This window comes from Peromyscus californicus, unplaced genomic scaffold, assembly GCF_007827085.1.
Source record: "Peromyscus californicus insignis strain IS unplaced genomic scaffold, ASM782708v3 Scaffold_15__1_contigs__length_86483966, whole genome shotgun sequence".
NCBI classification, from domain to species: Eukaryota; Metazoa; Chordata; class Mammalia; order Rodentia; family Cricetidae; genus Peromyscus; species Peromyscus californicus.
Window position 1 is genome coordinate 51,679,678 of NW_026294447.1, and position 17,778 is coordinate 51,697,455.

General features: G+C 52.9%; 1 protein-coding gene across 2 annotated transcripts in view; it reads right to left on the reverse strand.

The window, feature by feature from the left end:
* Positions 1 to 17,237, reverse strand: part of Itpk1 (inositol-tetrakisphosphate 1-kinase) — a 142,424-nt gene extending 125,187 nt beyond the window's left edge. The window contains exon 1 of one of the 2 annotated variants that reach the window (XM_052738829.1): positions 16,996 to 17,237. In XM_052738829.1, coding sequence (XP_052594789.1) covers positions 16,996 to 17,090 — 95 coding nt within the window. In that variant the 5' untranslated portion in view covers positions 17,091 to 17,237. The remainder of the gene's footprint in view (positions 1 to 16,995) is intronic. The other variant, XM_052738830.1, reaches the window with a different exon arrangement.
* Positions 17,238 to 17,778: the final 541 nt, after the last annotated feature.

The following is a 17,778-nucleotide window of genomic DNA, read 5'->3' on the forward strand; positions in this document are numbered from 1 at the left end:
TCCTGGTCATTCCACCAAAAAGGAAGGAAGACATTTACATTCATAGTGGTGTATGCGTAGTGTTTTCTACCCTGGTAAGAAAACTGAAAGAATCCTAAAAATTCAATGCTAAGATTACAGCTCAATAAAGCACAGCATAGGCAATAAGTAGACCCATCTACAGCAATTAGAGATAGTCAGTCTTTATTGTACCTTATTCTTTGGGAAGTTTTTAATACTTTCTCACACACACAAAAAATATTTACATATGAAATTAGATGTCAGGATTTGCTTCAAATACATCAGGGCAATAAAATAAAAACAAGCATGGGGCTGGAGAGATGGCTCAGAGGTTAAGAGCACTGACTGCTCTTCCAGAGGTCCTGAGTTCAATTCCCAGCACCCACATGGTGGCTCACAACCATCTGTAATGAGATCTGGCTCCCTCTTCTGTGTACATAATAAATAAATAAATCTTTAAAAAAAATAAAAGGCCGGGCGGTGGTGGCGCACGCCTTTAATCCCAGCTCTCGGGAGGCAGAGCCAGGCGGATCTCTGTGAGTTCGAGGCCAGCCTGGGCTACCAAGTGAGTCCCAGGAAAGGCGCAAAGCTACACAGAGAAACCCTGTCTCGAAAAACCAAAAAAAAAAAAAAAATGAAAACAAGCAGAAGTTATCACTTGGTAGATACTACAGGGAAGAGTGGGGGACAGTGCTAATTTTATTAGTCTTCCTGTTGTTTATGTTAGAAATTTTTATAATAAAAATTGATCAAAATAAAACTTGTGTTTGGCCGGGCGGTGGTGGTGCACGCCTTTAATCCCAGCACTTGGGAGGCAGAGCCAGGCGGATCTCTGTGAGTTCGAGGCCAGCCTGGTCTACAGAGCGAGATCCAGGACAGGCTCCAAAGCTACAGAGAGAAACCCTGTCTCAAAAAAAAAACAAAAACAAAATAAAACAAAAACCCAAAGAAAAAACAAACTTGTGTTTGTTGGTTTCGTTTTTGTTTTGTTTTGAGACAGGGTCTCACTCTGTATGTAGCCCTAGTTAGTCTGGAACTCACTATGTAGACCAGGCTGGAACTCATACAGATCCACCTGCCTCTGTCTCCTGAGTGCTGGAATTAAAGGCATATGCTACAATACCTGGCCCCAAAATAAAATTTTTAAAAGACAATTTCATGGGACTGGGGCCGTACTCGGTGGGAGACCGTTAGATTTCTGGTCACCAAGACACTCTCTATTAGAGACTGTGTGCTTAACATGCCAGCAGCAACATCAAAAGAAGAGGGAGAGAGGAAAGGAGAGGGGGTGGGGTGGGAGGCAAGACAGAACTAAAGACAGTATAAAGTATAAATATGGACTCTGTTTACACTACAATGCCAGGTGTAGAAATCAGAAACCAAAACGCTACATGCACAATGACTTGGAGTCTATGACAATTATATACCAAAAGGAAGAGAACACACAAGAAAGAAATGTGGGCAGGTGTGTGGTAGAAGTCTCTTCAGATTTTGGGTTGATGCTATCTGCAGAGGGTTAACTTTAGGGAGAAGATACCCGTCTGTCTCCTTCAGCTGGGGTTCAGTGAGAGCCAGGGCAGCTGGGGCCCTTCTCACAAGCAAATGGGATCAGGGTGGGGAGGAGGAAGCATTGCTGAGACGGGGGAGGGGCACTGAGGAAGTGAGCCTTGCTGGGTCTTCACCAACCACACCAGATCCCTCCCAGGCCCTGCTCAGCCTTCTGCAGGCCTCAGCTCCCCACTCTGACTGGCATAAGACAGGAGAGAGACATGGCCCAAGATCAGCCCCTTCTGCTTAAGGGCCACACTAGCCACCTGCCCTAGACCACTTTTGATTGACAGTAAAAGTCAGCCTTCAAATGTATCTTCAGCTGGGGGAAAAAAAAGTTTAGATGAGAATAAATTAGAATCATACCGTTCATTGTGCTAGGACCCACCTCCATCAACTCAGTGGGAGCCTCCTCATCCCCAAACTGCCCCACAGTTGGGAGCTGATAATCCATTTTACAGAGCTCAGGTTTGGTCATGCCCTAGATGCTAGCCTGGTTTTAGCACACCTGACAGCCTGCCTCCTACACAGTACCTGATGTGAAGGCTAGATCCTGAAGGCCCTCCCCGCCTGATGAGGGAGGGCAATGACTCAGGCTGCGGAGCCCCTCTGCAGTTGAAAGAGGGATCAAGTTGAAAGTCGCGTCCTTCCAAAAGCTTAGAAGTTGAAGCCTTACTCTTCAATGAGGCAATATTTGGAGATAGGTCTTCGGGAAGTAATTAGGTTTAGATAAGATCATAAGGATGGGGCTCCCACGTGGGATTAGCACCCTTATAAAAAGAAGATCAGTTTGCTCTCCCTCCCTGACACTGGACACACCTAGAAAGCAGCTGCTAGTATGCCAGGAAGAAAGCCTTCACCAGGAGCCAGGAAGAAAGCCTTCACCAGGAGCCAGGCCGGCCAGCCTTCCCTGCACTCCTGGTCTCCAAACAGGACAACTGAATATATTTCAAGCCCCTAGGCTGTGGTATTTGTTACAGGAGCCAGCGCTGACTAAAATAAGGGGAAAGGGTCACGATGAGCCCTGGGGGAGGTCTAGTCTCCGAAGGAGACCGAAAAGAGCACCTACAAGCCCAGTGTTGCCCAAGAACAGCAAAGGTAACCTGTCTTCTGGCATTATTTCCTAAACACTGACAATTCAAAGTCAATGAAGACGGAGAAAAAAGTGGAGAAGGGCCTCAGGTGCCTGCAAGAGTGCATGCGTGTCCATTCTCATGTTTGCTTATGGAAACACAGAACAGGTCTAAGAACACACAAATACACACAAATGGCAACACAACTGCCTCTGGGAACTGGCTTAATGTAAGGGGACCCACTTCACCCACAAGACCTTGGTGCCATTTGATTTGGGGAGATGGGTAGTTTGTTCTCTCTCTTTCTCTCTCTCTCTCTCTCTCTCTCTCTCTCTCTCTCTCTCTCTCTCTCTCTCTCTCTCTCTCTTTTCTGTTCATGCTGGCCTTGAACTGGAGATCCTCCTGTTTCAACCTTCCCAGTACCAGGGTTACTGCATGGACTACCACACCCATCTTCTGGTGTGTTAGTATGTCGTCATCGCCCACCTCACCTCTTTTCTTTTGGGGTAGGGCCTTTTAACCACAGTCCTTTGGTATCTCTCACCGTCTGCCTGAGGCAGGCCCCAGAGGCTTCTCAGAACTGCACGGGTCAAGTCCCTGACTTACCAAGCCTAGTTTCAGTTTCCAGAGCTGTGACGTCATCAGCTGATTAACCAACGACCCTCTTCATGACCTCCCATGGCCTAAGTCAGGGCCGGCCCTGCCCTGAGGTTCTCTGGATGTCCAACCTGACATCAGGAAGCCCCACAGCTAAGCAGAAGCAGTGGAGGGCAAACTCGCTTCCCAGGACCTTTGAGCTGGATTCTCACAGAGGACCTGTAACACATCCCCACACAGCCAAACACAGAGATCTGACCCCAGTTTCTGCGTCCCTGGACAGCTCAAGGCCCAAGAATATTGCTCCCAGTGGACAGGACAAAGGTTGGGCGAGCCCTGCTGTTCATGGTGGCCACAGGGAAGAGGGCTGGGAGCAGCCCTTCATTTCAGAGCTTCCATAGCACATCGTCCACATAGCTGTGCAACCTGGTTGTTACCACAAAAGTTCACACCTGGGAATCTGGGCCACCACCCAGTAGAGGCACCTGACAGAGAGGTTGAGCAAGCAGAGGGAAGGCCTCCAAACAGCTCTCCTCTTCCACTGGCTCTAGGAAGGACAAGGCCTCAAACCCTAACCAGGCCCGACTGGCCTAACCATCCCACCCCCACCCCCGCTACCTGTCCACTCTGCACAGGGTCCTCAGGTGACTGCTGAGGTCTGTGGCCAACAGCAGCCTGGTGACCACTGCCTCCACTTTTCCAGGTGGAAATGTTCCCAGAGGGGCCGTCTACAGCTCCCATGGGACTTGCTGTCAGTAGCGAGATGCCAGGACCTGACTTGACACATCATTAGAGCTGAGGCCTGGACAGGTCAATGTCCCCCCTAGGCCAGAATCCCTCTGGATCCAACGACCCAATTGATTGGTCACAGCTGCTCCTGGCTCACAGGATCCTCAGGGATCCTGGCAGACAGACAGCTCAACTCTCCCCAAGCAGAGCACAGCCAAACAGCAACAGGCCGATGTGTTTACAGAACAAACACATGGACTGTTTCACTCCAAAACACTTCAGTATCAATACCCCAGGGTCCGCACAGCAACCTCATCCTTCACTCTGAGGAAAGAAGCCCTTGTCCAAGGATGTCCATCCACCAGCCTTCGGACCCTAGCTCCTTGGGCACATCTGTGTAGACTGACCATAGGAACAAAGCAGAATCAGACTTATTTAAAGGCAAAGGTGGCCAGTGCTGAGGCTCTACTTTGGGCTCTGACTTATGGGGGTGCTCACCTCTCTCCTCTTAGAAATAGTGTCCTGGCTCTAGACAGTGTGTGTGAAATCTCAGGCCCCCACCTAGGGTTTTTACAATCTCCAGACCTGAGAGATGATATATGGCAGCCCTTGCCCTCACATGACTGGCAATTGAAGCCCAGAAACGGAGGCCCTTCCCTCACGTGGCTGCCACCTCATCCCACTGCCTCTAGGAAGAGCAGCTTCTTTGGGGGTCCACCTCGTCACCATTGAGACCTTGTGGAGGGAATGGCCCATCCCTAATCTATCACTCCCTAGATGAAACCCTGCTTCAGAGACAGGATGTGGCTCAGGGTGACAGGTCACAATGAATCCCTACCCCTATAAACCTAGGCCTGAGGACCCAGTGGGGCCCTAGGGCTGGCAAGGCCAACTCTGAGCCAACTTCAACACCCACAAGCTGTGTGACTCCAGGCGAGTGCGATTAGGAAACTAGGGTCCTGGAAACACGGCCTCTGCAGGGTTGTGACAGGGGACAAATGAGGAAACACGCTAGGGAACTCGGGCCAACTCTCGGTACAGACTAGAACCAGCTGTGCGGATTCACCTCCCACCACATGGGCCTGAGAGTAAACCAGGTAGATAACAGCAGGGAAACAGACACATGACAGGCTGTAAGGGCCATCGCTTGAGGCCCAAGACTCACCTACACCTGAAGGCAGATTCTCCATGAACCAAGTACCATGAGAGCCAGCACATCTCCTCACCACAGGACCCAGGTAGCACCCTGGTTTCTCTCAGAACCCATCTACCCTTTGGCTTGCAGGACTGGCCATATAATCAACTTGCCCCTTAGACCAACCACCCCGTCCCCACCGCTCACCACACTTGCTGGTTTGAGGCACACACCGAACTGGCCACATCCCAAATGGTTGTCTCAGGTGAAGGGACACCTACCCAACCAATCCTCCCCACCCATGAGAACACCCCAAAATAGAAGAATTCCCAGCAAGGCCAAAAAAAAAAAAGACCACTAGATTGAGGCAAGGGGTACCATTCACCTTGGGAACATCAACAAAAATAATTTATCAATGGCAGGGATGGCATCCACCAGCAATGGCCAAGAACAGAACTGACCCAACTCAACACTGTCCAGGTCAAAAAAGGGATACTCGAGGACTCCAGAACTGTAAGGGCAAACATCCACCGCACAGACATGCAAGGCCTGCCCCTCTGAGCTTGCACCTGCCAAGACCTTTCTTTCTTTTTCTTTCTTTCTTTCTTTCTTTCTTTCTTTCTTTATTTATTTATTTATTTATTTATTTATTTTGGTTTTGGGGGGGTTGTTTTTGTTTTTGTTTTTTGGTTTTTGGTTTTTTTTGAGACAAAGTTTCTCTGTGTAGCTTCAGAGCCTTTCCTGGAACTCACTCTGTAGACCAGGCTGACCTCAAACTCACAGAGATCCGCCTGGCTCTGCCCCCAAGTGCTGGGATTAAAGGCGTGCGCCACCACCACCTGAGCTATAAAGGTTCTAAACCATATTCCTCTATCTCGAACCTCTACCCTTCACCCTGCAGAAAGTCACCTTAACGCGTGAAAATCGGGTGACCAAGGGGCAGCAAGTTCTATGGCTAGCCTCTGGACAGGAAAGAGGATGGAAGTCTACGCATTCTGAACACCTCTGATGCACGGGTACCAAGAGCAAGTCCAACCAGGGAGAAAATGAGGGACCAGAGAGGACCGGAACACAGCCAAGTCAGCCACCTAGTGAGAGGTCCATTGGGGACCCCTGCTCTGACAGGAATCTAGCCAAGAGGCCTCTGAGGCTACATCCCTGCCTTATCCCATCTTCCTTTCCTTCCAGGGATACTAGAGCTGGAGCTCCAGGACGCAGAACCTTCTCAGGTCAACTTGAGTGTAACAGTTCCCACTGGCTGAACCTGGCAATATGATGCCCTCACTTACTCCATCTGCACAGAGAAGTTAAGTCCATGTCCCAAAGTCACACAAGAAGTAATCCCTCAGCCACTCTTCTGAGGCCCAGGGACTTCCCCCCACCCCCCGAAAAAAATTATTCCCAAGAGCCTGCCAGATTTGGGAGAGCTTTGTAAACAGTTCTGCAAACCTTCTAAGGTTCTAGCTTTAGTGGATAAGGTTCCAGGGTCCCCAAAACTGGCCCCCTAGAAGGAACATGAATAGCAGTTAAACAGAGTAGATTTCGTGGCCTTGTGCACAAGAGCTCAGGGCATGGTGGGTAAGGACACTAGGCTATACCCAGAGTCAGAGCTTAAAACAGAGCACTTTACAAACAGGGCAGCCATGCTCGGTGGCACAGGACAGCCACCCACACTACGGCAGGGCTCCTCGACAGACCCAGCACCCTGACCAGAATGGGTATAAATGAATCAGCACCTGATGCCCTCTGGCAAGCAATGCATAGCCGAGGATGTGGGCTATGGAGTCACCAATACCGACATTCAAATTCCACACGCTGGAGGGACCAAGCACAAAACTCCAGAGAGGGCTCTTTCTGAGCCTATTTCCACGGAGAGACGGAAAGCAGTGGGTGGCACTGTGCACATCCAGTCACACGGTATGTCTTCCAGGAGGCTCCGCTCCCACGGCCTGAACAAGATCTCCTGACCCCATGCACTCTATGCAGCCCATGACAACTCTACCACTCCAAGAAGGAACCACAGGCCACCAGCTGGGGCACCTGCAGATTTTCAAAAGTCAGAAGCTGGAAGTGGGCCTCTCTAACCATCCGCACAGCTTCAGCCCTCCCCAGAGCATTAAAGGGACTGGGTACCCAAGCCTCCTGGAACACAGGCTGCCGTGTGGCTGACTTTGGCTCAAGGTGACGAAAGGGGTACATGAAGAACAACCGTTCCCACACCAAGCCACCAGCCAGGCTTGCCCCAGGATGGAGGCGACAGGCCCTGGGAATCTCATGATGAGTATTAGGACCTTAATAAAATCTTTAAGCTGTAGTGTCAGCCAAGACAGGTTCGAATCTGAGCTGCCCGTCTGCTCACTCTATAGCTGGAGCTAACTGCTCCATCCTTCAGTCTCTTCCGTGTCCCAGAGACAGGTGGGGAGGTATAGGGCAATGAGGAAATGTCAGACACCAATAGGCCCGTCCAGCTTTATTCCTCGTAAAGAAACTGATCCCAGGGTTCTAAGAGGCCCCAAGCCTGGCACGCTGTGGCCAAACGATGGCCCTAACAGGATCCCTTAGCCGTCCTGACCCCAGGGGTGGCTGGTATGCAGAAGGTAGTTATGGGCACCTATCCCATGAGCACATAAAGGAGTATATAGGGTGTTTTTAAAAGGAAGTCATCAGGTCCATCCCCGGATCTAGTCCAGAGGGAAGAGTAGCCTGGGAGCCTCACTAGGTCACATTTGTCCCAATGTTCCCTCGCCTCAGCAGCCCAGGCCTGGCTGCTGGGTGGGAACAAGAGTGTTCAGAGAGAAATGAAAGTGAAACTAAGGAAGAGGCCTCTCTGACCCCGGTACCCACCTGCCACCCTCTGCTCTCCTGGCAAACAGTGGGCAGCACCCCCAGAAAAGGCCTTCAGGAGAGAGGGCTACCTGTCTGCCGGCCTCTTGGCCTAGGAGAGGACTTCTCTAAGCACCTGCCACACTCGCCAGCCCCGGAGGAGCAGAGGCAGGGAGGAGGAACAGCATGCAGTCACCACAGCCAGCTGGCCAAGTCTTGAGCTCTGAGCTCAGTGCCATCTCCACCGCCCACCACCCTCTGGGACAGCAAATGCACGCCGAGGATGCTCAGCTTACAACCCTCTGACTTTCCTCGGAGACTGGGTACCGAGTGGAGTGGATGGTGGACGGATATTATGTTGAAGACAAGGTGACCCGGCGGAGGGGAAGCAGTGTGGTTTTCAAGAGTCAACCAGCCCCAAGGGGGAATCCCGACTCTCCCTGAATCTTAATTCTCATCTAGCAAACATAGACGCACCACCCACCTGGGAGAGTCGGCTTCCCATCTACAATCATGCCAGGTCTGTGTAGGTTTCCAGCAGGCTCTGATATCTAATGTGAGCTACTCAACGTACAAGGGGGAAGAGAGGAGGAAAAACATAGTCCTTCAAAGGTTTGATGGCCACCTGCACAAGCCAGCCATCCCAGCTTCCCAGCTTGGGCCTAGGAGCACATGAATGCCACACACAGTCAGCTGATGAAGAGTCCGGAAGCTACAGAAGAAAACACCTTGGGACTGTGTCCTCACCTTCCCCCAAGCTCTGAACTTCCCTCCTCAGATATCCAGTACTGCCTGTGGCTGGCCAGGCCCCAGGAACATCTCTTTCCAGCCCCACCAGCGCACTCCAAAGCAAACTAGCAGCCAGAGGCAAGAAATCTTAAAAGGTGTGGAGAATGGATTTCCCAAAATGTGGCCACCTGCCTCGTGACCCTGCCTTGTCTCTCTCCCGTGGGCAGGGGCTTCAGCAAGGCATCTGATGACCTCCAGTTCGTGGTAGACCTAGTGCGAGCACCAGGGCGGGGCGAGACCCAGGCCTCAGGATCCCACAGCCAAACACTACGTGTGCAGACCACCTGCCTGGCAATCTTTGCTTCCAATGTGCCCATCCGAAAACACCCTACCCAAGAAGTAGGGACCTGCCCAGCCTTGGTTTAGCCTACTTAACCCAGTGCTGCCTACACGTGAGAGTTTTGTTATGAGGCCCAGTAACACAGAGGATGACAGTTTGCATGTTCCAGAAGAATCACCAGGGCATTCCACAAGAAGACCCCCAGCCTGCTTTCCTGGAGATACTTCACCTTCTGAGACAGCTGGACAACGATGAAGACAGATGTGTGTCGCACCAACAGCCCAGGCGCCTTTGGTTGGGCAAGCTGGGCAAGCATTCGTCAGCAACAAATAAATGACTACCACAAAGCACAAGCATCACTTGGGTCTTCCACTAGCTCCAGGCTCTGGGCAAGGCCAGCTGGCCTGAGGCTCACCCGCGTCCCACCCCTGGGCCCACAGTTTCGACTTCCCGAACACAAGGGCTGAACTGAGGCAGACCAGAGGCGGGCGTGCCCCCTCTTGTCCTCGGTCCCCAGAGCATGGTGGCAGCTCCTTCCAACGGTAGGAAGGTCGCATGACCACAACACATGGCCTCCATCATACTTTCAAGGAACAGGCTCTGGATGCAGATGCCAGTCAGCAATTATACCCAAAGCTGCTGCCTGCCTTTTCCTAGATGGCTCCCTTCAGCCAAGTGGAACTCAGAGCTGTGACTGAGGCAGCCAGATATGTAGCTCCTAGGCAGGGGACTCTGTCCACTCTGGGAGTCTTTCAGCTCCCAGGGAGCTCTCAGCCCCTCTCATTAACTACCACCTCCTCAGAGACCTTCTCGGACCAGAGCACTAAGTGGCCTCAGCGACCCCAGCACAACCCTTTCCAGTTTGCAAGCATCCCGGCTCTCACTGCACCCTGCAGTGAGTGACACACGGAAGTGCTGGCTCCCCTTCATCTCCACAGGCACCAGTGGATAAAGAGCAGAACCCAGCACCGGAGCACTGGGCAGATGCTTGCTCGGGATTTGCTGAGCCAATGAATGACGCTAACCCAGGACTTAGCCCTTCCTCCTGCCACAATTCCCACTGCAGGTGCTTCCCTCCTGACCGGAGTACTTCAGGGTCACAAGGAGCTTTAGCTGAGCCATGGAGATCAACAGAGGCTCCTAAAAGCACCAGGCAGTTCCTTGACCCTATCTTACTCCTCTGAGTAACCATGTGCATTGTTGTAAGAACTGGCATCCCAAAACTCTCCCTTTTTCTTAAGAGACAGACAAGATGCAAAGCCTAGCCATGGGGGCGGGGGACTCAGAGCATCACTGAAGAGCAGATGGAGAGAAAGAGGACCGGCATCTCCCAGAAGTTCTTGAGGAAGGCCTTTGGCTTGTGGATTCTGATTCACCCTCCAGGGACAACTGGTGGCTTAGAGAGTCCATTAGGTGTGCCCTGGGACACTGGGAGAGGTTTAAAGGGTGGGGTACCCAGCAGGCATGGGCCTGGATGGGGAGGTGGTTAAGGAAGGCAACAGAAGTACTCAAGGAAGGCAACAGAAGTACTCAGGCAGGAATTTGGGGTGGGGGTGGGGTGGAGGTGGTGGGGGGTGAGGTTCCCTCCTGGGAGTGATTCTCAAATCTTCACAGATCTGGAGACAGATCCACCCTACTGAACCTTAAAAGCAGGTGGTGGGAGGGTACTGTGGGGTGGGGGAGGGGGATACCACAGCCTGCAGCTTGGCACCATAAGGGGCCCAGACACCAGCCTGTGAGGCCCTGCTGGGGAGACGCAGGCCACAAAGGCTGCTTTCTGAGGAGGCTCAGAGCAGGCTAGACAAAGCCCCAGACAAATTCAAACAGCCCAATGGGAATGGCCAGACCTGCCCCAATACAATTACACCCTCACTCCCAGCTCCCAGGAAGGGCCTGTTTTCTAGGAGACTAGTTCCAGCTGATAGCAGGGGCATAGGCCTTAAAGCAGGGCCTACTGTGTGACCATGTACCAGCCTCTTCACCCAGCAGGTCTTGCTTTCTCTCTCCACCTTCCCTGAGGCCAGCTCTCCAGGAGCACTGGAGAAGGAAGGCTGGGGTAGACCCAGTTCAAGCAGAAAAGGAAGAGAGCCGTCAATACACAGCTCTTCCAGTGGAGGATCTGCTTTCTAAACCGAGTATCACTTTTTAAAAGGTCGTGCTGCACACCGTCTCAGAAGCCAGTTTACTGAGGTGAACAAGAGCAAAACCCTTCCGTACATCCAGTCAGGAACCACACCTCTGAATGTCCCGAACCTGCTAATTCATGTGAGAGAAACCAGTGGAGCCTGGGAGACCTGATGATTAGGAACAGGACACCCAGGGGTCAGGAGCTCAGCTGTGTCTGGTGTCTGCTAAGCCCCTCAATCTCACTCCGGTGAAAGAAATGCAAACCCAGAGCAGTACTTCTCACCCCTGCATCTGGCCAGGCATGCGGTGAACATGTGGGTTGTGTCCCCTCCCACCCTGTCACCCACTGGAACTGAAACAGTAAAACTGTTTCAGAACTGCAAGAAAAAGCAGAATGTCTGTGACCTCTGACCCTACACCATTCATCTAGCACTGCACATCCAGACAAGGGATGGGGCACCCATGTCAAACTGTCTAGGCCAGCAGAAGCCAACCCCAGGAGAAGAAAAAGGTTCCATCCTTTGAAGAGCTGAACCATACTCACACACACACACACACACACACACACACACACACATACACACACACCACACCCCAATACAGAAGCCCAAAGGAAGCAGCAACGTGGAATTTCTCTAAGACACACAGCCCCATGCACCAAGCAACTGTAACCACTGTAAGAATGGAGGCTGGCTGCATGCTCCCCTTTTGGTCACATCAACACCCATGGAGATGGCCTGCTAAGTTCCCTGAGCAGCTGAACTCAGAGCCAAGAAAGGACAGGCTGGCTGGCTTTTCATTATGTGCTTTGGGCCCTCTAAATTTCAGCAAGTGCCTGTATTTTAAAAGGGGTGCGGGGAGGGGAGGTATGGTGGTACACCTTCAATCCCAGCACTGGGAAGAAGAGGCAGGCAGATCTCTGTAAGTTTGAGGTCAGCCTGAACTACAAATCAAATTCTAGGTCAGCCTAGAATTCTACATAGCCCAGGCTGGTTTTGAACACTCTACGTAGACAACCTTGAACTTCTGATCACCCTGCCTCCACCGTGGGAGTGCTGTGATTACAGGAGCCTTCGCCACACCCCGTTTTATGCGGTGCTGGAGATCAAACCCAGGTGCTCATGCATGCCAGGTAGGTAAGCAATCTACCCACTGAGCTACATCTTAAGCCCTAAATATTAAAAAGGAGAAAATCAGAAATGTTAGCTAATAATAGTAATGGGATTATTAATGAAGATGACATTTTCACAAAGCATAGAATGAATTCTTCTGAATGACCAAACAAAAAAAAAAAAGAGACTACATCCTTTGCATTCTCAGATTCTCCAGCTAGGAGACTGCAACGGCCTGCCAAAGTCAAGGATTGTAAGAACCAGAGCTAAGTGGTAAAGAACAGCCATCAGGCAGGATGAGCCCCCTCTCTGACCTGACCCAAAGACCCGAGGTTCAATTCCACCAACCCCATCCCCTAGCAAGATGGTCTGTGAGCGCGTACCACAGACCTTAACTGCCAAATCCAAGATCACCAAGTGGACATCACATGGATGGTCATCTGTGAAGCCAGACCTAGAAACCTAGGCAGTTTTATCCAAGACTGGATGTCTGCCCCCACAGCAGGTCAGCACCTAAGAGCTGGAGAAAAGGGTTTATTTGCAAGGCTGGGTTACAGTTTTCACGTGCTGCTGTAAAGTGAACCTGACTCAGGATGCTTCCCTCCTCCACAGCTCTGAGACCACGGCTAAGTCAGCCGCCGCTGAAACATACAGAAAAAAAAAGCCGAGCCACAGACCAGCTCATTCAATCCCGGTAATGGTCCTCTTTTCTCCTCCTGCAGAATCTCCTAGAATTCCAGCCCAGAATACTAAGCTATTTCAGCAAAAAAGCAAGCTCCAGATGGCCTTGTTTTAAAGGATGAAATAGAGTTGGGGGGTGTAGTTTAGCGGTACTTGCCTATTATGCATGGGTTCTATTCTCCACATAACACAAAAGGACTGCCAGGTATGCTTGGAAATACCTATAACCCCAGCACTGAGGAGGAAGACAAGGACGAAGGAACTCAAGTTTAAGACCAGCCTAGGCTACACAGTGAGACTTTGTCTCTAAGCAGGGGGGATGGGGTGGGGTGGGAATGTAGAGCCCAAGGGGAAGGAACAGGCCTTGAAGCGCTCTCCAGGACTAGGTTAGAGTTGATACCAAATTCCAAGCCTCATGAACACCACTGTACGCCAACACACTGCCTAATACCTAGCCTGGACCCCAGAAAGAGCTTGGTACACACAAGCCTAAACAAACCCCTGAGTCCTTTCAGAAACCTGTATAAACAGGGCCCTAGTGGGTTAAGACAGAGCAATAACTTGGTCTGAGATGTCCCGGCAAGCACATTTCTTAAAAGCCAAGCTAGCCCAGATGGCCTCCAAGGAAGAGACACTGAGCAAACAAGGAGGCTGCATTCTCCAATAGAGACTTAGGCTGGGCTCACAGAAGCCCTCCAACCGGTGGCAGTGTCCCTCACAGTTCTCAGGCCTCGGTTTCCCCATTTCTACTAGAAAGCTTGCATGAGCTAAGACACATGTAAGCACCTCCTTAAAATCCACAGCGGAAAGCTGGGCGTGGTGGCTCGCATTGTTAAGCCTACCACTCAGGAGGCTGAGGCAGGAAGGTCGTCGTCGTCATGAGTTTGAGATCAGAAGAGTCTGGTTGAGTGATACGCTGTCTCAGAACAGACAAAGTGACCGTGAGAGCAGACAAGGTTCACCACCACCTTACACCAAAAGACTCTTCACCACTACCTAAACACAGGTCTCCGAGAAGGAAAGAGTGAGGAGGAGAGGAGCTGAAGGAGAGGCTTACACACCAAAGAAGGACATCCAGGGCAGCTATCCTCAGCTGAGCACTCTCCCCAAGGCCCAACCCAGCTTCTCTTCTCCACTTCCCGGGAACCTCCGCTGCATATCTTGGAAAAGCCATAGAGAGGAGGGATGAGGGGGCATCCCAGGCACTCCAAGGTTAGAGACAGAGAGTCAGGTGGAAGGGTAAACAGAGCAACCAGAGCATGCTCCTGTACTTGGGAGAGGACACAGAAAAGCAACAGGAATAAACAACAGCGTTGGAAACAAGTTGGTCCAAAGCTCATCTGCTGGCCAGCCGGAGGCCCCATCCTATCAGACAGATATTTAAAAGGTTGGCTTTTGTACCTGCCTATGATAGGTGGGGCACCTCCCAGGATTTGGCTCCAACTACCTATGGAAGGGCCCTGCTCACCCGCTTCAGGAAAAACAGAACATGTTACATTGTAGAGGGCACACAGCTCAGCTTGGAAAGGAAAAGTGTCCCTGGAGACTATTAGCAGCAGCTGAACCCTGGGACATTAACAAGGGTAGGAGTGCCTGAAAGGAGAGGCTCTGCTCTCAGAGCAAGTCTCAAGGTCTCCAGGGTGGACTGTGCGCTCTTAAAGGAAAGGAGCAGTATGGACCCTGTCCCCCCCGGCACCCCCTTCCCCATCTGCAAAACAAGGTCTAGATGACGATCTCTTCTGGCTGAGATAGGATTTTTACAAGGCCCGAGAGTCAACTAAACCACTCGGCCCAGTGCAATCTACCAGTCAGTCCTCCCAGCACGGATCCTGTTCCAAACATTTGAAACAGAACTCAAGTCATTTCCCAACAGCCCCGGCCCTTTTCGTCAGGAAATTCATAGACAATTCACCATCCATCGATACAGTAGAAGCGCTGCACCCCCAGCTTCTGAATGTCAAGAACAGGATGGTGCCCACTCAATGTCTCTGGAGCTTCTCAGACCACTCCAGCATTCACAATAAACAAAACACAGTAAAGGGGAAAGGGAAGGGGGGGGGGGGGCGGTGTTCACTATCTCAACAGTTGTTTAATTAAAAATGCGGCCACCAGGGGGCACTGCCCTGAAAGTAAAGAAGCAACAGAAAAACTCTTTCTGGCGTTTTCTTTTCGTTCTTAAGCTTCAGCTACAAAGCATCTAAAGCTATACTAATAAAAACACACATTAGAATTCTTGGGCTGCCAGAAGGGCCCGGGGACCTTCTGCCATCTCTCTGAAGCCAATACTTGGGCAAGGGAAGGCAACTGGACCTTGAATTCACAACCCTTCCTGAAAAATGAAAGCTCAACTGAACATTTCCCTGAGTCGGGCTGACACCCTGGGGTGTCCTGGGTCCCTTCCCACCCCCGGCCTCTTTAAAGGCAGGAGGGCCCACGAGAAGAGCAAGCCAAGCTGCAGGTCAGGCAGTGAGCACTCAACCCTTCAGTCTCGGTTAGGACTGTTTTGCTACAGTCTCACTAATTCCAGAAGGAAACATGCCAGGCCAAGGCCAAGCCTCAGGTGTAGATGAAGGGTGACCCATCCTGCTATCAATAAGCAAGGTACAAGGGATGAACTCGGATTTCCCAAGAATTATACGACAGCAGGGGGAGCTCTGCTCCCCTCACGTCAGAACTGGACTTCTAGAACATGACAGAGGGGCTTCTCCAAAATTCTCTGCTGTCTAGGGCATCCTTTTCACGGTGTGTTTATTTGCGGTACAAACGTCCAACTGTCCTTTTAAAAAATGTTCCATAAGCCCTGGGCTTTTCCAAAGCTCTGGCTTTGAGTTCCTCTTGATTTCCTTGTGAATTCTGGGCTGCACTGGATGCCCTACCGGCCATGAAAAGCCTACTTTCTCCTAAGAGGCCTGTCTGGGAGACTCGGCCAAACCCACAAGGGGACCAAGGGATGCAGAACCAGGGCCCCTTATAAACAGGCACCATCCCATCCAGCTGTGGGGCAGAGAAGCAGCAGGCTCTTGGACAGCCATGAGGGGCAAGGTAAGGCTGCCAGGCCTATGTGCCAGCCCAGACTGCTACTCACCTCTGTGCACCAAGGAATAAGGAAAACCAACTGCTCGATTCTCCAAGATTCCGGGGGCCCACCAGGGATGGAAATACAACTGAAGTCCATTTTTAAAAGTCAAATCTACCAAGTGGAAACACAACTCAACAAAAGGTTTCCACCCCGAGTTTGCAAAAGGCTTTGGGGGCTGGATTCTCTCGGATTCTTTCGTGAAGAGGCTGCAACCAACGGCTTTGCAGAGAGGCAAGGCACACCTGACTCCAGGCACTCGGCACCTCTGTAATGTATTAAGAACAAGATCTATCACAGCCCCAGGTCTCTGCCACTGAAGCACCAACACAGTGAGAACGAGGTGGCCAGCCCGGAGGGTGGAAAACAATTCTACCCTACACGGGTCCACCCATCACTTTCTATGCTCTGCCACGCCTCAGCCCTGGGACCACAAGCAGGTACCCTACCTCTCTGTTGATGGGTGTCCCTCGTCTCAGACACGTGGCCCAGAATCACCACCCTGGCTAATTTGCAAGGCTGCTGCGAGGCTCTAATGAGACAGCAAATCAACACAGACAAGCCAAGTATCGCTACTCATTTCAACTGGGTTTAAACCGGGTGATATGCAATGACAGCTTCAGGCGCTGTGCACACGCGAAGCACGTAGTAGGCTCCACACAAACGCGGGTACCCTGCTCTGCTAAGGGGAAGGAAAGGGAGGAAGAAAAACACACCGGTCCAAAAAGTACCCTCAAGCCCCTGACTGACGGCTTGGACTCCCGATTTCCCTGGTTCCCCCGCCCTGGACGATCGGGGATCTCCCGGCACGACCCCGGTGCACCTGAGAGCCGCCGTCCGAGCCCATCGCCCACAGCGGCCACGCTCCCCTCGGACACAGCCCGCGGCCCCCCGCGGCCCCCCGGCTGCTCGGAACCAGCCTCCCCGCGCGCCGCTCCTTCCCGGGTCGCCGTCGTCTGCCCCGCGCCCGCCGAGGGCAGCCGAGCTCCGGCAGCGGGGGGTCCCCGAGCCGCGTCCCTCCTCACCTGCACAGCTCTGCGAAGGCCTGGAAATTGAGCTTCTTGACTTTCTTCTCGCTCAGCCAGTAGCCAACTCTCTTCCCTTTCAGGAAGGTCTGCATCTTCTTCCTCCTCGGCCCGGGAGCCTGGGTCCGGAGGAAATCGCCCACAGGCCGAGCGTGTGGGGCCGGCGCGCGCCGCGAGCGTGCGGGCACCTCCTCCGGCGGCGGGGACGCGGAGCGGGCTTCAGCGCGCGGTCCTACCGGGCGGGGCGGTGGCGGCGGGGCGGGCCGGGGCGGGGCAGCGGCCGGGGGCGGAGGCTCAGCGCGCCGCGCCACTGGCTGGGCCCCGCGGGTGGGCGCGCACCGCCGCCGCCCCGCCCCCTCCGCCCCGGGGGGCTCGCCCGCGCCGGGACGTGCGCCCCGCAGCACCGCGCGCCTGCCGGAGGGTTCTAGGGATCCCGGGCCGCCGCCCGTGACCGCACCCGTGCCTCGAGCCCGAGCTTGAGCACGCCCTCCCGTGGGGCCGGCTCCCCCGCGCGTGCCTCCCGGGCGCGCGTGGACCCCGCAGGGCGCGCGCCTCCGTGCCCCGGCGCCCGCGCACACGCCGCGCACACGCGGGGGCCTGGAGCAGAGCTCCCGAAGGAGGAAGCGCGAGCGGCCGCCAGGGGGAGCCGCTGAGTCTTAAAGGCGCCGCCGCTAGTGGCGGGGTGCTGGATGGTGGCCAGTGCAGAGTGCGGGGTGAGGGAGTCGTGGTGTGGGCGCCTTGTGTGTGTCTTGGAGGTTGGCCAAACCACTGGGCGTCGTTGTT